General features: G+C 44.8%; 1 protein-coding gene and 1 long non-coding RNA gene across 5 annotated transcripts in view; one reads left to right on the top strand and one right to left on the bottom strand.

The window, feature by feature from the left end:
* LOC137320611 (uncharacterized) overlaps positions 1-15,135 on the bottom strand; it is a 230,275-nt gene extending 215,140 nt beyond the window's left edge. For all 4 annotated transcript variants that reach the window (XR_010962604.1, XR_010962603.1, XR_010962602.1 and 1 more), the window contains exon 1: positions 15,001-15,135. This is a non-coding gene — a long non-coding RNA (uncharacterized lncRNA). The remainder of the gene's footprint in view (positions 1-15,000) is intronic.
* A 309-nt stretch (positions 15,136-15,444) lies between these two features.
* ric1 (RIC1 homolog, RAB6A GEF complex partner 1) overlaps positions 15,445-22,113 on the top strand; it is a 149,489-nt gene continuing 142,820 nt past the window's right edge. The window contains exon 1 of the mRNA XM_067983633.1: positions 15,445-15,866. Within this exon, the coding sequence (XP_067839734.1) occupies positions 15,726-15,866 (141 nt within the window). The 5' untranslated portion in view covers positions 15,445-15,725. The remainder of the gene's footprint in view (positions 15,867-22,113) is intronic.

Consider the following 22,113-nt stretch of genomic DNA (forward strand, 5'->3'; position numbering starts at 1 on the left):
GTCTTTCCCAACCTTGGTCACCTTGCAACCATGTCTCTGTAATGGCTATTAGATCAAACCCATTTATCTCTGTTTGTGTAATTAATTCATCTATCTTGTTACGAATGCTTCGTGCATTCAGGTAAAGAGCCTTTAATTTTAATTTTTCCCTGCTTTGACCTTATTCGCTAATGCACTATTACCGTTAAACTCTCTGTCCCTTCCTGCCACACTCTGCTTATCTTTACTCAAATCACTACACTGCTCTGTTGCCTTGACTTTTCTCTTTAGATTTCTAAATTTTTCCTCACCTGACCCCTCCCCCACCTTTTTAGTTTAAAGCCCTATCTATAGCCCTGCTTGTTCGATTCTCCAGGACACTGGTCCCAGCCCGGTTTAAGTGGAGCCCGTCCCAACGGAGCAGCTCCTTCTTTCCCCAGTACTGGTGCCAGTGTCCAATGAATCGAAACTCCTGTCTCCCACACCACTCTTTGAGCCACGCATTTAACTCTCTGATCTATTTGTCCCGATACCAATTTGTACGTGGCTCAGGTAGTAATCCAGAGATAACGGGCTCACCATTATTTCAGTGCATCTGGTACAGCAACTTCTGACGACTGCACATGCGCAGTTAAACGAGAAATCTGGAAGTTCCTTGACCAGGTGCCCTGCTCCTCCGTAAGCTTCGCTGGCTGACTCCCCATTAAACTGAATGCAACGGCGTGAAGTTCCTCTATTGCTCTGATGGAAACAAAGTAATCTTGCCAAAAATAGGTACATCAAGTTTTTTAAGTCTAAGCAAACTTTTAGTGGCGTGGTAAGTCTTAATGACTGCCAAACAACCTCTCTGGCACTGAAAAGTTACTTTTACAAGGGTGGAGTCTCATTCCTTCAGGTTTTAATTGTTGTTGGACATTTAAAAAAAAATGTAAATTTTTATTTTTTTACTTTTTCTTTCTGTCTCGTATATCTCTGTTTTTTAATTCTGTATCTGATTTTACATTGAATTTACTATTCTAACTAACACTTCCTAGTTCTGCGTTTGCGTGGCTTAATAACATACTCCAATCTGATTGGTTGCTTGCCCTCTTCACATAGGTCCCAGATGAGAGGGCGCCACGCTGGATTGAGAGCCCCATGAGAGGAACTTGCCATGCAAAAGCCCATGAAAAGTCTCTGGGCAAGTCCAAATCTAATGAACAGTGGGCGTCGCTCAGTCGCCACTCAGAGCAAAATCCAGCCCATTACAATGAAACCCCATGTGAGAGGGGAATTCTCCTCTTCAAGGTGAAGTTCTGGCAGGCAATAACTTCCGCCCATCCCCCCGTTTTGTATCTGCCCCAACGTCGATTTATTTTCCTGGTTTGGGGTTCATCGAATATGCATGATGGGCTCCCAGCAGGATACCCGTCGTCAAGAGGAAGCCTGCCAGTGCAACCGAGAGAACACTGTCAGTGCTGCAGCGCGGACACCGCTACAGCACTAAACCAGGCAGTGGGGGAACCTCAAAGGGCCAGAAAGATCAGAATCAAGGCTCCCACTTAAGACCTCGGCCGAGACCAAGGCCTTCAGCAGATAAGTGCTGGGTCCAACCTTAAGGAAGAGGAGGCTGCTACAAGGCCCTCTCCCTCTTGGGGCCTTTATTGTTGCTTCCTGGGATCTACCGTCACGTTGAACATGGTGACTCCAGAATCCGTTAAGGACTCAGATATCTTAAAGGACAATGTCTTTGCTTTAGGGTGAAAGAAAAGCCAGAAGAACCATGCCTAATTTTTTTCATGATGCCATTACATGTCACAGTGTCACAATGGTGGATTTTGATGTGACTTACAGTCCTGTTTGTGTGCTTATGAACAAATGATGAAAGGTTTTACCAATTTTTTTGCGACAACTGCTCCTTCAAGATTTGGTCATTTCCAGTCAGCTGTACATTTTCAAACGAAGAATGGTGTGAATATTGCTGTTATATATCCACAGTGAAACCTTGTTGTATGTCCATGGATATTCTGGAGATAATTCCTTGGGCTGGGGGTAGGAGAGGAGAATGGAATTGACTGCAGAGTAAAACTGGTAATGTAAACTCTTAAAAATGCTGAAAGACTGGGGCTTCTCCAGCCTGAAAGTGTCAGTTCTGATGAAGGATCCCACGTGAAATGTTAACCTACCTTTCCCTTTCAGAAACCTTGGTATAAACCCTGGTATGAAGCTGCCATAAAACATTCCCTGACCCTCCACAATCCATGAGTTTCATACCAATTTCATGCCAGAAATCAGGCCTGTGTGAAAGGTCAAGCAGTTAAGTGCTGAAGTGGGCTTCCCGCCAGCCCATGCTGATACTGAAGCAATGAAAATGCCAATCTTGTTGCTTAGGTTTGTACACTATCTGCAACCTGATAGGTCCCACTGTGACTCTAAATGAAATAAGCTGTTAAATTCCTTTAAGTCATACCCAGCATGAATAAATCAAATAACACAAGAACTATTGTAGTATGAACAAGTTTGACAAGTGAAATAGAATCAAGTAAAGTGACTCAATTTTTCACGTGGGATTGACTGATAAGAGATTAAAGTCAGACCCAACCTCCTCTTCATTCCTTCATGTCTGCTTGTGACTCTTATCAGTATTAGTGTACTTTAGAATCCACATCCATGTTACAATAAAAAATCCCCTACATCTCCTAATCTAGACTCTGTAAATTTACATTATAGTCATCAAATTAAAGGAAACGTGCCGTTAGAATGGGATTGAAAAATAATGGACAAGAATTCTAAATATTGTCATTTATGAGCACGTCATCGGAGTCTCACAGATAGAGACTTAACCTAATATGTGTGGTAAACTTGGAATATTTGTTTTATGAACTCAAACTGTACAGATGGAACAAATTAAATGGTTGACTCAATGCTAATAAAAAGTAGTTCAGATCGCCCATATGGTGCTAGCGCCTATGATGCCAAACAAAGAAACATGGCAGACTGTAGGTAGATGTCAAGTCACCATGAGAAGGCCCAAAATAGTTACAGGGTGAATGGAGGGTTTCTACATCAGATGTAAATGTTTAGTATGCATTGTAGTACACATCACTAAGAGATCTGCTGTGCTTTGTTCTAGAGTGTTAGGATATGAGTCCTCATTTGTTGATGCTTCACTAAATTCTCGATTTTAGCTATTCCATTGTAGGCAGGCACTGAGCAGAGAATAGGCAGCTCATCGCAAGAAAGAAAGAACTTGCATTTATCACATCCTTAGGATATCTTAAAGAGCTTAACATCAATAGATTATTCAAGAAGTACAGTTAGTATGTAGGCAAACACAACAGCCAGTTTGGCACAATGCAATGCCACAAACAGTAAATGAGATGAATGACCAGTTACTCTGTCTTTAGGTGGTGTTGTTTGAGGGAGGAACATAGGCCAGGACACCAAAAGAACTCGCTGTTCTTCAATGCCATGGGATATTTCACATCTACCTGGACAGAGAGACAGGGCATTGATTTAATGTCTCATTTGAGAGCCAGAACCATCAACTGTGTGGTATTTCCTCAGTACTATACTGAAGTTCAGCCTACATTATTTGCTCTAGTCCTGGACTGGGGTTTCAATCTACAACCTGCTCACTCAGAGCTGCAAACACCATTTTAAGGACATTTCTAGGCATTTGTAGAGCATTTGCCGACAGAATAAAATAAACTAAAGGATAGGTAGACACATGAATGGGACTAATGGCCTTTTCTTGAGCTGGACACAAAAACATAAACAAGTGACACTGGCATTTAAAATTATCACTGCTCCAAAGTTCCCAAAAGTGCACGCTGCTTGAAGTCATTGAGGCCACCTGCGAGGAAGAAATGTTTTGAGCAGGGAATGGGTAACACTAATGTGAAAGCAGCATTTGAAACAGCAGGAGGAGGAAACATCCAGGGCTGGTGAGGGGGGAGAGACTCTAAAGGGTTACCCAAGGGATCAGATGGAACTACGGTTTTACACTCGGCTCAATATCACTCTCCATTGACTTCAGTTTCCCAATGGGCGGGTTAGGTTAAAATTGCCCCCTAACCCTCAAAAAAAAGAAAAGCAGCGGGTTAGATTTTCATTTTTTGCCCTCTGGGCATTAAGCATCACCTAAGCAGAGGGTAGAGAGGTTTTTTATTAGTTCATGGGATGTGGGCGTCGCTGGCAAGGCCAGCATTTATTGCCCAGCCCTAATTGCCCTTGAGAAGGTGGTGGTGAGCCGCCTTCTTGAACCGCTGCAGTCCGTGTGGTGAAGGTTCTCCCACAGTGCTATTAGGCAGGGAGTTCCAGGATTTTGACCCAGTGACAATGAAGGAAAGGTGATATATTTCCAAGTCGGGATGGCGTGTGATTCGGAGGGGAACGTGCAGGTGGTGTTGTTCCCATGTACCTGCTGCCCTTGTCCTTCTAGGTGGTAGAGGTCGTGGGTTTGGGAGGTGCTGTCGAAGAAGCCTTGGCGAGTTGCTGCAGTGCATCCTGTGGATGGTACACACTGCAGCCACAGTGCGCCGCTGGTGAAGGTAGTGAATGTTTAGGGTGGTGGATGGGGTGCCAATCAAGCGGGCTGCTTTGTCCTGGATGGTGTCGAGCTTCTTGAGTGTTGTTGGAGCTGCACTCATTCAGGCAAGTGGAGAGTATTCCATCACACTCCTGACTTGTGCCTTGTAGATGGTGGAAATGCTTTGGGGAGTCAGGAGGTGAGTCACTCACCACAGAATACCCAGCCTCTGACCTGCTCTTGTAGCCACAGTATTTATGTGGCTGGTCCAGTTAAGTTTCTGGTCAATAGTGACCCCCAGGATTTTGATGGTGGGGTATTCGGTGATGGTAATACCGTTGAATGTCAAGGGGAGGTGGTTAGACTCTCTCTTGTTGGAGATGGCCATTGCCTGGCACTTGTCTGGCATGAATCTTACTTGCCACTTATCAGCTCAAGCCTGGATGTTGTCCAGGTCTTGCTGCATGCAGGCATGGACTGCTTCATTATCTGAGGGGTTACGAATGGAACTGAACACTGTGCAATCATCAGCAAACATCCCCATTTCTGACCTTATGATGGAGGGAAGGTTGTTGATGAAGCAGCTGAAGAAGGTTGAGCCTAGGACACTGCCCTGAGGAACTCCTGCAGCAATGTCCTGGAGCTGAGATGATTGGCCTCCAGCAACCACTACCATCTTCCTTTGTGCTAGGTATGACTCCAGCCACTGAAGAGTTTTCCCCCTGATTCCCATTGACTTCAATTTTATTAGGGCTCCTTGGTGCCACACTCGGTCAAATGCTGCCTTGATGTCAAGGGCAGTTACTCTCACCTCACCTCTGGAATTCAGCTTTTTTGTCCATGTTTGGACCAAGGCTGTAATGAGGTCTGGAGCCGAGTGGTCCTGGCAGAACCCAAACTGAGCATCGGTGAGCAGGTTATTGGTGAGTAAATGTCGCTTGATAGGACTGTCGACGACACCTTCCATCACTTTGCTGATAATTGAGAGTAGACTGATGGGGCGGTAATTGGCTGGATTGGATTTGTTTGCACAACCATAATGACGCCTGCCTGATTTTGCTTCCATTACATAGACGTGCAGTTCTGAAGGGAGCCAGATCTGTGTTTGCACTTTGAATTTTTGGACTGTGATTCTGCAGAATTGAACTTACATGTGCTTTACTAAATTGTTAATCATGGCAGGTTTCAGCAGAGAATTGTATGTTCTTTATTTTGGCCTCTTCTTTCTTTAGAAAAAGAATAGATTTCTCTGTGCCTTCTTGATGAAGAAGATGGGTGAAGTCTCAGTCCTGAAAGTCCCTGAATGAACACTGGAGGAGGAACAACTGAGCAACTTTTTGCATCCTGGACACACTGCAGAGCTCAGCACACCTATGAGAGACTTTCACCTGTCATCAAACGTAAAGGGGGGAGAATGGTACAATGAGGTGCATAAAAGCACCTTGTGTTTCTGCTGAATACTGCAGTTACTCATATGTGCCATTATCAATATTAATTGTCACCTACATGCTGTGTCATTTAATTGCTCCCCTGATTTCAAAACTAAGCATTTGAACGAAACAGCGGACAGGTCATGGGTTGAGAGGGAAGTGTATTTAGCTGTTGTCTCTATAATTTTGACTTTTAATTTGCTAGTTGCATTTTCTTTTGTTCCATTTACTATTTTTCTTAAATCTTTTCTGGGGTGAACCATTAGCGTATAACTCCATAGCACATTTGTATAATGGACAAAGTAAATTCATATGACAAAAACAAAATACTGCAGATGCTGGAAATCTGAACTTGTTAATTGTTCATACACTATTATCATACAACATGATTTCATCTCATTTGATCATTTTTGTAATGCTGTATGTTATACAGCACCTTTAACAAGGCGCTTCATCTTTAGTCATCATACCCAAGTAGGAATGGAGGAAAGGGCTTAGGAAAGGTGTCTGAATGTGTAGTTGAAGTGGTAGCTTTTAAGGAGACTTTTGCAAGTGAGAAGAGATGTTTCAAGGCAAAGTGGTTTACGGAGGAGGTCCATGGGTGTGGGGGCAAGATGACTGAATGGTCTCCCATTGATGGTAGAGTGGAGGGAAGGAAGAGCAAAGGGTGTGGACAGAGATATAGGGCTAGAGGAGATTGCAATGGTGGGGAGGGGTGAGGCCATGGGGGAATTTGAACAGCATGATGAGGATTTGGAAATCAATGAGCTGAGCAATGAGAATGAATGGAAGTTGGCAAGGATTAACATGATAGTTGAGGAGGACTTTGAGCAGGATAGGATACAGGTGGTGGAGTCCTGAATGAGCTGCAGTTTATGTAAAGTGGAGCTAAGTAAGGCAGTGAGGTAGGTGTTGGAAAAGTCAAGTACAGAAGACATGGATTAGGGCTTCAATGGCAGTGGAACGAGATGGAAGATGTTTCAGAGGTTGAAGTAAGCAGTCTTGGTAATGGTCTGGATGTGAGTTTGATGCTCACTTCAGGGTCAAACAAAACGGTGAGGCTACATAGTATCAGGTTGAACTTGTGCGGCCATCTGGGAAGCGGGGATGAAAGTTTTTGGCAGGGGCTAAACAAGATGGCTTCAATCTTACCAGAGTTGAACTGCCAGAAATTCTGGTGCCTCCACAACTTTATAAGGTAAAAATGCGTCTGGGCAACAAGCACCCAAATCAAGAGGCCCACAGATCGATAAAAATTGGTCCTCGCGCGTCATCTGAATAATTGGGGCAAGCTGCTGGTGCTCGACGTGCCTCCATGGGTAGCTGGCCTGACAGGAGATGCCTATTTTGGGCCACCTGCCCCGCCAGCAGTGGACCTAAGGGGAAGTCCCAGGACGGGGGTAGGAGCAGGCTACGGCGGGGGGGGGGGGGGGGCGGGGCACGATCACGACTCATTACCTTTAGTTGGTGGTCACAGGGGCAGCTGAAGAATCCTGAGCAGGGCAGGCCTGACACCTGTCCCACTCATTGATCACTAATTTCTGAAAGGGGTCCTTTAACAGGCGTTAGGCCCCTAATTTACATATTCAAGGAGCCTAATGTATGTTTTAGGCATCCACCCAGGATTCTTGAAAAATGGGCCCCACGAGTTTGGCAGTAGGACCAACGCCAGTGCAGATTGGACACAAGCTGTTGCACTGCTAAATTGGTATGCTTTGCGCCTGTTTTAAGCCCAAAAGATGGGTGTAACATGTACCAATTTCTACCCTGGTGTCCGGCAACTTGATAACAGACATGTAATCAAGAGTGGGGTGGAGGGGTAAAACTGGGTATCACTTGCATACATATGAAAGCTGATCCCATGCTAATGGATAATGTTACTGAGAGGCAACATATGGATAAGAAATAGGAGGTGGGCCAAGATTGGGGCATACCATAGGTGACCATTCAGGGACAGGAAGAGATGAAGGAAATGTACTGGCTACACTGGGATGGTAGAACTGGATTAATGAGAGTGCAGTGTGACTGGAATCATGAGAGTACAGTGGACCAAGGGAGAGGAGCAGTGAAAGAAACTGGTTTAGTCAGCCCTGTTGAAGGCTGCAGGAAGATCAAGGAACATGAGGAGGGGTAACACGATTACAGACTTAGAGAATGTCTGGTGACTTTGACCAGGGTGGTCCAGTGTTATGAGTGGGATGGAAATCAGATGGAGGGTTTCTAACAGGGAATGGTGAGAGAGATGGGCACAGCGATGCGTGGTGGCAACATATTCCTGAACTTTAGAGATGAAAGGGAGTTTGCAGATAGGGTGGGTAGTGGAGAGGATGGAAAGATCAAGGGTAGATTTTCTAAGAAGTGGGGTATTAAGGCAGTTTTGAAAGCAGGGGGAACAATCCTGAGGAGAAAAAGCAGTTGACAATGTCAGTGATCATTTGGGCATGAGCTCCTGCAATTGACATCAGACATGAGGATAGTGGGGGCAAAGAAGGGAGCTTGAATTAGGAGAAAAGAAGTTTGAGATTACCTTTGCTCTCCAGCATGATGCTGGAGGATTAAGGAGATTTGACCATAGAGAGATTAACAAACTAGATTTGCCGGTGGACAGCAAGCATCATGTGCATAGAACCTGCAGCTCTTGAATTTGAGATAGGTGTTTTACCAAGGGAAATGGGTGGGGGAACAAGGGCTTCAAAGGTGATGGAAACTGGGCTGTTGAGTAGATCGACTCAACAAAATTTGATACCAAGTCACATAAGGAGATATTAGGACAGATGACCAAAAGCTTTAGCCACTGCTATGGACTTGAGCTCCCCCTCCTTTTTTTCTCAGTCCACACTGGGCCCATCTATCATCACCTTCCCCCTTCTTCCCGGTCTTCTCACCAACGCCCCAGTTTTTGCAACATAATCCAGTCCACACCTGTATCCTACTCAATATTAGTCCTTTGCAGACCTCCTCTCATGCCTCCACCCCAGACTTAAGTCCCTTCTGAACAAGCCCATAACTTCCCTCGGCTCTGAGCTAGGCATCCTCCATTACACCCACCAAGACATCTGCAACTGGTAGTCCCAACACCAGTCTGGTAACGCTCCTGTGAAGCGCCTTGAGATGCTTTACTAAGTTAAAGGCACTATATAAATGCAATTTGTTGTTGTTAAGGATAGCCACACATAGTTAAAGGAGACGCCATTTGGAAGAAAATTGAGAAAGGCAGTCAAAGTCCAATGGCCTTACTGAGACCCTGGCAATTGGGACCTGGGACTTGACTGGTAGTCAATAGTCCAGAGCTTGGCTAGAAATGGAAGATCAGAGGAGCTGGACCAGCTTAGGAGCCAAAGGAGATATGGTCTGCCTGATGGTCATAGTCGTGATCTGGTGTTTGAGGTCCTGGTCCTGTCCAGTAACCAACCATCGGGCCTGGCTGGCAGTCGCCATCCTGAGCCTGATCAGTAGTCTAAGGCAGTCAAAAATCCAGAGCCATCTGACTGCCAATTGTCTCCAAGCCTGCTAGGTTGTTGGTAGTTTGAGGCTGCATAGATTGCACTGGTGGCACAAGGCTGCTAGACTGCTGGAATCCCAGGGCTGTCTGCCTGCTGATATAATTTTTAAAAGCTTATCAGTGCTGGTGAATAAGTGCTCTTAATGTGGTGTGCTTAAATTCAAATCCATGCTTTTTATTTATTGAATAAAAACTCTTGCCACTATATCGTTTATATCTGTGTGAGGAATGTGCTCTAGTAACCTGCTCTCCTAGTGTATTCCTACAATAGTGCAATGTCTCGTGCCGCTCTTTCTGTAGTATTTTTATTTTCTGGAATTTTTTAAACATTCTCATCAGTAAATTTTGATGACCTGTAGACAATGTTGCATCTTCTTGCAATGTTTTAAAAAAATAGCAAAAACAAAAATTGCAGAAATATACAGCAGGCTGTAACCCTTCATCAGAATTGCTCCCACCTGAAACACTAATGTGCCTTTCTCTTTCAGGAGCTAACTGACCGACCTACTGTTACTTTCCAGCATCCGTAGTTTTCTTTTCATCTCTAATAAAAGATTTTCCAAACTCTTTTTGAATCACTGAATTCTATCCTTTAAAGGGATAGAATTCAGTGGAAAGTCATTCTGGCTGGGGTGTTAAAGCATAAGTGTTATATTCTACATATATAAGATTTTTAAAAATTCTCACATAAACTTAGACCATAAACTAGATTAGAAACTGTAGAGATTCTGAAAAGCTGATACTAAAATTGAAAGTGCTGGAAATACATAACTGGTACATCAGCATTTGATGAAACATTAACCTATACTTTTTTTGTTCCGATGCTGATGGATATGTTGTGCATATATGCCTAACTGGGAAACTAGCAAAGGCTGACTATCAGCTTCAAAAAGCTGACACAACCCCAAAAAGGTTAACAGCTCAATAAACAGCCTTGAATATAAGCCTGATGGCACAAGGAGATAGACTGAAAGTGCAGTGGGACACAGGTTCATTATGACCCTCTGACTTTGATCATTCTAGAACAATCCCCATGGATTGGAAGGAAGCAAATGTAACCCCGCTATTCAAGAAAGGAGGGAGAGAGAAAACTGGGAACTATAGGCCAGTTAGCCTGACATCAGTATTAGAGAAAATGCTAGAGTCTATTTTTAAGGCTGTAGTAACAGGGTAATTATATAGGGCTCTGGTGAGACCACACCTGGAGTACTGTGTATAGTTTTGGTCTCCATACCTAAGGAAGGATATACTTGCCTTAGAGGGGGTGCAACAAAGGTTTTCACTAGATTGATTTCTGGGATGAGGGGTTATCCTATGAGGAGAGATTGAGTAGAATGGGCCTATATTCTCTAGAGTTTAGAAGAAAAAGAGGTGATCTCATTGAAACATCTAAAATTCTGAGAGGACTTGACAGGGTAGATGCTAAGACGCTGTTTCCCCTGGCTGGAGAGTCTAGAATTAGGGGTCATAGTCTCAGGATAAGGGGTCGGCCATTTAGGACTGGGATGAGGAAAAATTTCTTCACTCAGAGGGTTGTGAATCTTTGGAATTCTCTACACCAGAGGGCTGTGGATGCTCAGTCGTTGAGTAAATTAAAGACTGAAATGGACAGATTTTTGGACACTAAGGGAATCAAGGGATATGGGGATAGGGCGGGAAAGTGGAATTGAGGTAGAAGATCGGCCATGATCTTACTGAATGGTGGAGCAGGCTCGAGGGGCCATATGGCTTACTCTTGTTCCCTATTTCCTACGTTCTTATCTTCTTATATTAGTGTGGTAATACACAAAAGTGTAGTTTTAAATCACAGAAGGAAATTAGACTGCTGAATGCATGAGGTTCTCTATTATTCCTTAATTCTAACCAAATCGATTCTGTCTTTGACCCCTCAACTACATCATCCCTTTCCAGTGCTATAATAGTTTCTTTGATCAATACTGCCACCACCCCTCCTTTCTTTCCTTCCCTATCTTTCCTGAATACCTTGTAGTCAGGAATAGTAAATACCCAATCCTCCCCTTCTTCGCGGTCTCTTTATTGCCACTATATCATTGTCCCATTTGGCGACTTGAGCCTGCAGCTCACCAACCTTATTTACCACGCTACATGCATTTATGCACATGCACTCCAAACTCATCTTAGTCTGCCTGGCTTTTGCCCCTTGTCTGATCCTTCCTATTTCTGAACTCTTCATTACTCTAGTGCTATTTGTCCCTCCCAGTCCTCTGTACACCTTGTTTCTCCTCTTTAATGTTTCATCCTGTAGTTGTGACTCTTAAAAAACCATCAGTTCATTTTAAATTTTTCGGCCTCAAATTCACACACAACCAACAATGGTAGAAGTACCATCTGATTGGATCTTCCAGCCAATCTGATTGGTTCTAATAGCCTTCAGTCCCAATCTGGTTGGCATTGACAACCTCCAGTCCTGCTCTCCAAATGATTTGATTGGTTGATACTGATAAAAACATAAGGAACAGGAGTGGGACCAGTGACCGAGAGCACGGTTAAAAGGAATGGGAGCAGAGGCCCGAGAGCAGAAGGAGCAGGACCAGTGACCGAGAGCAGAACTGGGATAATAGGAGCGGAATCAGTGACCGAGAGCAGTGTGGGGATAAAAGGAGAGGGAGCAGAGGCCTGAGAGCAGAAGGAGTGGGACCAGCAACCGAGAGCAGTGCGGGACATAAGGCTGAGACCAACTCAAATATAGACAGCAGGTTGGTGGCTGGTTGGTGAGTAACACATTTTTTTGCACTCTAAGCTGGGGAGTGGTTTAAACTAGGAGCTAGGAACCTTGCTAACACTTTATTAAATTAATCACTTAAACTAGATAAATTGATTAGTTTTTTAAAAATAACTAAAAATAAACCAAGTGAATTAATTACATAAAAACTTTAATTAGTAAAAAAATAAAGTAAAAAAGGTTAAATAGAGATGGCAGTGCTGTAACTGCAGCATGTGGGAGTCTGGAGGGCAGCATGACCCCAGGCAACCACATCTGCAGGAAGTGTCTGCAACTCAGGGAACTTTGGCTCAGAGTTGTTGAGCTGGAGTCCGAGGTACAGACATTGCGATGCATCAGGGAGTGGGGAGGGGGGAGGGGGGGGGTACCAGGGCGCTTTGGCACAGGAGGCAGTGACACCCCATGGGTTAGGTAGTAGTGTAGATTTGGTTAATGGTCAGGGACCGGAGGATGTGACTGCGATTCAGGCAGGTGAGGGGACCCCAGATGCAATGGTGGAGGAGCCTCAGCCTTTGCCCTTGTCCAACAGGTACGAGGTACTTGCTACCTGTGTGGATGAGAATAAAGACTGCGGGGAGGACGGGAAAATTGACCACAGCACCGTGGTACAAGAGGCCATTCAATTTGGGGGAGCAAAAAGAAATGTGGTAGTGTTAAGGAATTGTACAGTCAGGGGGATACATACAGTTCTCTGCAGCCGTGACTGGGATTCCCGAAGGCTGTGTTGCCTGCCCAGTGCCAGGGTTAAGCACATCTACACGTGGCTGGGAAAGAACTTGAACCAGGAGGGGGGAGGATCCAGTTGTCGTGGTCCACGTAGCAATCAACAACATGGGTAGAATTAGGAATGAGGTTCTGTTGAGAGTTTGAGGAGCTTGGGTCCAAATTAAAAAGCAGAACCTCAAAGGTAATAATCTCTGGATTACCATCTGAGCCACGCACAAATTGGCATAGGGACAAACAGATTAGGTGGTTAAATGCGTGGCTGAAATAGTGGTGTGGGAAGGAGGGGTTTCAATTCATGGGTCACTGATGCCAGTACTGGGGAAAGAGGTACCTGTTCCGTTAGGACGGGCTCCAATTGAACCGGGCTGGAACTAGTGTCTTGGCGAATTGAATAACTAGGGCAGTAGACAGGGCTTTAAACTAATAAGAGAGGGGGAGGTTCAGGTAAGGGTAAATTTATAAGTCTGAAGAGAAATTCAAGGCTCTAGAGCAGAGTAGTGATTTGGATAAAAACAAGCCAGAGTGTGTCAGGAAGGAAGAGAGAGTTTAACTAAGGAAATAGGGCATTAGTGACTAAGGTCACATCAGAGGAAAACAGTTAAAAGTTAAAATTAAAGGTGCTATATCTGAATGCACAAAGCATTCATAACAAGATAGATGTATTAATGGCACAAATACAGATAAATGGGTTTGATCTAGTAGCCATTACTGAGAAGTGGTTGCAGGGTGACCAAGGTTGGAAACTAAATAAAAAGCAAATTACTAAGAATGCTGGAAATCTGAAATAAAAACAGAAAATGCTGGAGAAGCTCAGCAAGTGAGGCAGCATCTGTGGAGAAAGAAACAGAGTTAACGTTTCAGGTCGATGATCCTTAGAGTTCTGACGAAATGTCAACTCTGTTTCTTTCTCCACAGATGCTGCCTGACATACTGCGTATTTCCAGCATTTTCTGTTTTTATTTGGGAACTAAATACTCCAGGGTACTTGATTTTAGAAAAGATAGGCAAAATGGAAAAGGGGGGGGGCTTGCCCGGATAATGAAGGATGAGATAAAGACAGTAGTGAGAAAGGATCTTAGCTCAGAAAATCAGGATGTAGAATCAGTATGAGTGGAGCTAAGAAATAACAAGGGGCAGAAAACACTGGTGGGAGTAGTTTACAACCCCCTAACAGTAATTATAGTGTTGGACAGGAAATTAGAGGAGCATATAACAAGGGTAATGCAATAATTGTGGAGGACTTGAATCTTCATGTAGATTGGGCAAACCAAATTGGCAAAAGTAGTTTGGAGGACAAGTTCATGGAATGTATTCGAGACAGTTTTCTGGAACAATATGTCTACTGCCCTAGTTATTCAATTCGCCAAGACACTAGTTCCAGCCCGGTTCAATTGGAGCCCGTCCTAACGGAACAGGTACCTCTTTCCCCAGTACTGGCATCAGTGACCCATGAATTGAAACCCCTCCTTCCCACACCACTATTTCAGCCACGCATTTAACCACCTAATCTGTTTGTCCCTATGCCAATTTGTGCGTGGCTCAGATGGTAATCCAGAGATTATTACCTTTGAGGTTCTGCTTTTTAATTTGGACCCAAGCTCCTCAAACTCTCAACAGAACCTCATTCCTAATTCTACCCATGTTGTTGATTGCTACGTGGACCACGACAACTGGATCCTCCCCCCCTCCTGGTTCAAGTTCTTTCCCAGCCACGTGTAGATATGCTTAGCCACGGCACTGGGCGGGCAACACAGCCTTCGGGAATCCCAGTCGCGGCTGCAGAGATTGTTTATCTCTGGCAGTTCCGGTCCAGATGAGGCCCAAACATAGTTGCGGTACATCGGGGCACGGATTTGGGAGGTGACAACATGTTCAACGACCGGAGAGGTTGGAGGTGGGGCAGTAGTTTGCAAGGACATTGGAGAGGTGGTGGTGGGGGGGGGGGGGGGGTCAAGGGAGAGGTTTTTTTTTGAAGAGGGGGGCGTTTTCCAAAATGGTGGTGGGGGGCGGGGGGAGAGAGAGATCATGAGGGGAGATAGGAGAGAAAGTTGCAGGATCCGGGATCGTGAGCAGGTTTTTTTTGTTTTGGCAGAGGACTGCCGTGTTTTACCTCAACGACTCAACTCCCCACGGATCAGGTGCTGGCTCCTTTTCACTCCCGATCCTCGAGTCTTGCCGCCGGGGTTTTTTGTTTTTTTTCCGCGGCTCTCCGACATCCGGGTCTCCTCCTCCTCCTCCTCTCTCGCTCCTCCTCCTCCTCTCTCGCTCGCTCCTCCTCCTCCTCCTCCTCTCTCGCTCCTCCTCCTCCTCTCTCGCTCCTCCTCCTCCTCCTCCTCTCTCGCTCCTCCTCCTCCTCCTCTCTCGCTCCTCCTCCTCTCTCGCTCGCTCCTCCTCCTCCTCCTCCTCTCTCGCTCGCTCCTCCTCCTCTCTCGCTCCTCCTCCTCTCTCTCGCTCCTCCTCCTCTCCCTCCTCCTCTCCCTCCTCCTCTCTCTCTCTCCCTCCTCCTCCTCTCTCTCGCTCCTCCTCCTCCTCGCGCGCGCCGTGTGTCATCAGTCGGAGACAAGATGGCGGGCGGGAGGCAGCCAAGGTCGAGAGCGAGCGTCAACTTGGGGGGCCAGCGTCGTGTCCCCGCCGGTGCAGCCAGCCGCCGGTGAGCGAGCCGCAGCAACAGGCCGCGTCGAAGCTCATTCTCCCCGTTCCTCTCCGGCCGCCACTCCCCACTCCCACTCCCACCCCGGTCGAGGTGAGGACTGGAGCCCTGAGAGCCGGAGAGGAGAGTCTTTGTGCCGAGCGGCCGGGCCGGAGCCAGGAGCCAGGGCGGCTTTTCACTCGGCAATGTATTTCTTGAGCGGCTGGCCCCGGCGGCTCCTGTGTCCCCTCAAGGGGTTGGAGAAGCCGTTTTACATCCAGCCCGACTCGCGGAGGCTGGTGTTCGCACTCCTGTCGCAGACGCAGATCAGCCTGTGGTACAGCAGGGTGAGTAGAGCCTGGTTTGCTGGCAGCGCTGCCACCATAATCATCATCATCATAATAATAATAATAATAATGTCCTGTGTATGTAGTAAGGTCTGTGTCTTTCTCCGGTGAGACTCTACTGCAGAGCAAAATGTGGCTCCTCCTTGTTTCCCCTTCGCTGAGTTATCACTGGAGTCAAATCTTCCGAGTGTGGTGATTCTGCCAAAGTCTATTTTAAAACCGAGTTAAAGAGGTCGTGTGGGGAGCTGGAGGAGTTTTAAAATTGCGCTGTCGTCTTTCTCTTTTGGAAGGGTTATCGCGATAAAATTCTCTCTCTCTCTCCAGACACTGAGTATGTGCTCCCTCTGCCTCTGGGCCTTTAATAAATCATTTTGGGTAATTGACAACTCCTGTAATTCCGCTACATCGATGCAAAATTTCACGCGAGTTTGGGAAGACTTGGGGTTAAATAGTCAAGGAGCCAAGCATGAGTTTTAGTGATAAAATGTCTCGTCTGATTTGTCGTTTTGTATCTGTGAGTGGCTGATTATGTTCTCTCTGAAATAGTCTTGGGAATAACAGCTGCCTTGAGAGTGTTCTAGCAGTGTAATGCACAGCTGTAAGGTTTAGCGTGGAGGTGATACTGTCAATCCAAGAGTGAAGCTTGAGTGGTTTGTTAAATATAATCTCAACCAAGAGATCTGTTGCTCCAGCCTTCTAACCCTCTCCACTGTATGCATGTATATGTGTTTGTGTGGTTTTTTGGGGGGGAGGGAGGAAACTATTGATGCCTGATCATGTGATAAGTAGCATTGTTATTTGGTGTGGTATTAATATTATACTGATAATAGAGGGCTATCGTACATCCTATATGTAAAGACTATCCCTTTCAAACTCCCAACTGGCTAACCTTTGCCCCTCCATTTATCACAATACTTCTGCAGCTGTCTCTCTGCTCAATCACTCCCTCACCTCTGCCTTTAGTACTCTTGTACCCTGGTATGGTCCCCAGCTTCGCTCCCTCAAGTCCACAGGGTGCAGGCTTGATGCACAATTGATTTAACTGTTCATCGCCCGATCTGGCTGGACCACATCAAGTACTACCGGGCCTTGCCAATACTGCTCACTATTCCAGAATCAACATGGAAAGCATAGATAACGCCCGACTTCTTTTGTCCACTACCATACGTCTCCCTAAATCCGCCCCCTGCCCCCTCCACCCTCACCTCCAAAAATAAGTGCAGGGAACTCGTGGATCTTTTTTTCCCTAAGGTTGAGACCATCAGTTCAGCTGCCTCTACCACATCCCTGCCATTCCACTTGCTCACCAAGCCAAACTTCCCCCCAAGGTTCTCCCCTGGCCTAGCTCAGAACCTGCATCTTTCTCTAGGTTCTTTCCTATCTCCCCTCCCTTTGAAAACTGCCACCTTCCTCAAAAAAACCCACCCTTGACCCCACTGTCCTTGCAAATTACCACCCCATCTCAGACCTCCCTTTCTCCTCAAGTCATTGAACATGTTGTCATCTCCCAAATTTGTTCCCATATGTCCCGCAGCTATGTTTGTACCCCTCCAGTCAGGTTTCTTCCCCTGCTACAGCACTGAAACGGCCCTGATTGAAGTCACAAATTACATCCTGTGACTGTGGTGCACTATTTTCCCCCTCATCCTTGACTTCTCTACAGCCTTTGACATGGTTGATCAGACCATCGTCCTCCAGTGCCTCTCCTCTGTTGATGAGCCGAGTGTGATTGTCCTCGTTTGGTTCCACTCTTACCCCTCCAATCACAGCCAGAGAATCTCCTGCAATGACTTCTCTTCCTGCCCCAACACCAATATTTAATTGGGAATTACTGGGAATCTCAAACCAAAGAATCAGCAAAATAGGGAATAAAAACATTAAACAATAGTAAGAATAGTGAGCTGTGCACTGAGAAGACTAATATAAGGTTGCACTTGTACCACCACTTTCACATTGCACATCAGCACAAAAGTGCCACGACACTCTGGAGTCAGGTGCTAATCTGACTGGTTTACAATAAAGCCAAATGGTGGACCACATCTTACATTGTTTGTACTTGGCACTTCAGTATAACTTCAGTCCATTACTGTAGTCAGTTTTCTTTGAATATCTGTGATTTTTCTTCTTTCTCTGGTTAAATATCTTCTCATTGGTTAAAATTTTAGGAACCATTCAGCAGAATGTTGCCATTGTTTGAGTTGGAGGACGTTGATATTGAATTTAATGGATTGGAGAACTGGGAGCCCATGTAGATCAGCAGGGATGGGGTGAGCTGTGTTTTGGTCTAATTGGAGGATGGGTGGCGAATATGTAAGACAATTTTTTTTAAAAAATCAAGTCTAGAGGGGACCAAAAAGTTTCAGCAGTGGATGGGCTTGCATAAGGCAGAGGTATGCAACACTGGAGGTAGAAGTAAGCAGTCTTGGCAACAGTTAGCATGGTGGGTTTGAAGCACAGCTCACGATTGATCAGGATTTTTAAAATTATTCGTTCATGGGATGTGGGCGTCGCTGGCAAGGCCAGCATTTATTGTCCATCCCTAATTGCCCTTGAGAAGGTGGTGGTGAGCCACCTTCTTGAACCGCTGCAGTCCATGTGGTGAAGGTTCTCCCACAGTGCAGTTAGGTAGGGAGTTCCAGGATTTTGACCCAGCGACGATGAAGGAACGGCGATTATATTTCCAAGTCAAGGTTTCGCACAGTCTGGTTCAGCCTAAGCATGTGGCTGGGAAAAGGAATAGTGGCAGGGGCGGAAGATTATGGCTCTGGATTTCCAAATGTTCAGCTGGAGGAAGTTATAACATCATCTGTAGAGTTTATTTGCAAAATATAGAGCTCACACATGGCCCCCCTACACCCCAACCCCACTTACCCAAGTCCGGTGAGCTTATGCACAGGTTGAAAGAACCACGGCTTACAATCCCCAAGTATGTGCAGGGGTAATGTTAGACTTTAACAAAAACTACTCAACATACCAACAAGGCAGTGGTAAGCTTCCAACCTTTTATCTAGCTAGAGCCACCCTACTCAGTTGGTACTGGCTTTTAGTCATATCAAGCTGAGTGGGAAGAATCAGGTCGATTCCTTCAAGTTTTATTAGTGAGCCAAGCTGGGTGATCAGTCATCAACAATGTTCCAAGCAATGCCTGATTCAGGTATCAGATTAGAGACTGCCACAGAGGGATGCCTTAGTTCTAGACTGCCATCTTGGAGCCATGTCGGCCCTAAAGAGATGTGATCTCATTGAAACATATAAGATCCTGAGGGGACTAGAAGGGGTAGATGCTGAGAGGATGTTTCCCCTTGTGGGAGATACTAGAACAAGGGACCACAGTTTAAAAATAAGGGGTCTCCCATTTAAGATGGAGATGAGGAGAATTTTTTTCTGAGGATCGTGAGTCTGTGGAACTCCCTTCCCCAGAGGCAGGGTCATTGAATATTTTTAAGGCTGAGTTAGATAGATTCCTGATTAACAAGGGAGTCAAAAGTTATAGTAGGTAGACGGGAAAGTAGGGTTGAGGTCGCAATCAGATCAGCCATGATATTATCAAATGGCAGAGCAGGTTCGAGCAGCCGAATGGCCTACTCCTGCTCTTAATTCGTGTGTTCGTATGTAAAGCGCCTACTTACTTTCCTCCCCATCCCACTTTAACGTGGACCCTTGCGCTTTTTTCAGTAGTTGCTAAGGAGTTTTATTGCTGTGCTCTGTTACCTCATTTTAAAACCATGCTATGTTCTTGGTTCTAATACTGTATCACAAGTAGCCTAATATAATAGATCATAAAATCATGCTGAGTGGATGCTACTATGTAGTTTAAAAAATATATATCTTTGGCATAAGTTCAGCTGTCACATCTCAGTAGTTAGATAACTATCTATTCATGGTCAAAATCATAAAGAATGTTTCAATGAGTTTTTGTTGGAATAAGGAATTTTAGGCTGGTGTTTACAGCATCTTGTGGTTTAAGCAATTTTTTTGACTGATGTCATAAGAACATAAGAAACAGGAGCAGGAGTAGGCCATACAGCCCCTCAAGCCTGCTCTGCCATTCAATCAGATCATGGCTGATCTTCATTTCAACTCCACTTTCCTACCTGATCCCCATATCCCTTGATTCCCCTAGAGTCCAAAAATGTATCTATCTCAGTCTTGAATATACTCAACAACTCGGCATCCAGTCATGTGGGGTAGAGAGTGCCGAAGATTCACAACCCTCTGAGTGAAGAAATGCCTCCTCATCTCAGTATTAAATGGCCAACCCATTATCCTGTGACTATGCCCTCTAGTTCTAGACACTCCAGCCAGGGGAAACAACCTCTGTGACTCCCCTGTGACTCCCCTGTCAAACCCCCTCAGAATCTTATGTTTCAATTAAATCACCTCTCATTCTTCTAAACTCCAGAGAGTCTAGGCCCATTCTACTCAATCCCCTCATAGGACAACCCTCTCAACCCAGGAATTAATCTAGTGAACCTTCATTACACCACCTCCAAGGAAAGTATATCCTTCCTTAGGTAAGGAGACCAAAACTGTACAATTGTAGTAGGACTTTACTCTTGTACTCCAACCCCCTTGCAATAAAGGCCAACATGTCATTTGCCTTCCTAATTGCTTGCTGTACCTGCATGCTAACTATTTGTGTTTCTTGTACCAGGAGACCCAAGTCTTTCTGGACACCAACATTTAATAGTTCATCACCATTTTAAACAGAAATTCTGTTTTTCTATTCTTCCTACCAAAGTGAATAATCTCACATTTCTCCACATTATACTCCATCTGCCACCTTGCCCACTCACTTAACTTGTCTATATCCCTTTGCAGACTCTTTGTGTCCTCCTCACAGCTTACTTTCCCACCTAGCTTTGTATCATCAGCAAACTTGGATACACTACACTCGGTCCCTTCCTCCAAGTCATTAATATAGATTGTAAATAGCTGAGGCCCAAGCACAGATCGTTGTGGCACCCCACTATTTACAGCCTGCCAACCTGAAAATGACCTGTTTATCCCTACTGTTTTATGTCTGTTAACCAATCCTCTATCCATGCTAATATGTTATCCCCAATCCCATGAGCCCTTATCTTGCATAACAACCTTTGAGGCACCTTATCGAATGTCTTTTGAAAATCCAAATATACTACTTCCACTGGTTCCCCTTTATCTACCCTGCTACTTACACCCTCAAACAACTCTAATAAATTTGTCAAACACTATTTCCCTTTCATAAAACCATGTTGACTCTGCCTAATCATATGATTTTCTAAGTGCCGTGTTGCGACTTCCTTAATAATGGATTCCAGCATTTTCCCAGTGACTGATGTCAGGCGAACTGGCCTGTAGTTCCCTGTTTTCTCTCTCCCTCCTTTCTTGAATAGTGGGGATACATTTGCTGCCTTCAAATCCACTGGGACCAATCTGGAATCTAGGGAATTTTGGAAGATCATAACCAATGCATCCACTATCTCTACTGCCAACTTTTTTTAGAACCCTCTGATAGGCCATCAGGTCCAGGAGATTTATTGGCTTTTAGTCCCAGTAGTTTCTCAGTACTTTTTCTCTACTGATAATTACTTTAAGTTCCTCACTCTCATTAGCCCCTTGGTTCCCCACTACTTTTGGTATGCATTTTCTGATTCCCCATTATAATTTCTCCTGTCTTAGCCTCTAGGTGACCAACATTTACTTTTGCTACTCTCTCCTTTTTACACACCTATAGAAGCTCTAACAATCCATTTTTATATTTCTTGCTAGTTTACTTTCATATTTTATTTCCCTTTTTTAATTAATTTTTTGGTCGTCCTTTGCTGGTTTCTAAAACTCTCCCAATTCTCAGGCTTACTGCTCTTCTTGGCAATATTATAGGCCTTTCCTTTTAATCTAATACAATCCTTAACTTCTTTAGTTAGCCACGGGTGGATCACTTTTCCCGTGGAGTTTTTATTTCTCAATGGAATGTATATTTGTTGAGAATATTGAAATATTTTTTTAAATGTTTGCCATTGTTTTTCAACCATCATACCCTTTAATTTAGTTTCCCAATCTGCTGTAGCCAACTCGCCCCTCATACCTATATAATTGACTTTATTTAAGTTTAAGATTCTAGTTTTGGACTTAAGTACGTCACACTCAAACTCAATGTGAATTTCTATCATATTATGATCGCTCTTCCCCAGAGGATCCTTTACTGTGAGATTATTAATTAACCCTGTCTCAATGCATAATAAAAAATCTAAAATAGCCTGTTCCT

This window comes from Heptranchias perlo, chromosome 4 (genome assembly GCF_035084215.1).
Source record: "Heptranchias perlo isolate sHepPer1 chromosome 4, sHepPer1.hap1, whole genome shotgun sequence".
In the NCBI taxonomy this organism is placed as follows: domain Eukaryota; kingdom Metazoa; phylum Chordata; class Chondrichthyes; order Hexanchiformes; family Hexanchidae; genus Heptranchias; species Heptranchias perlo.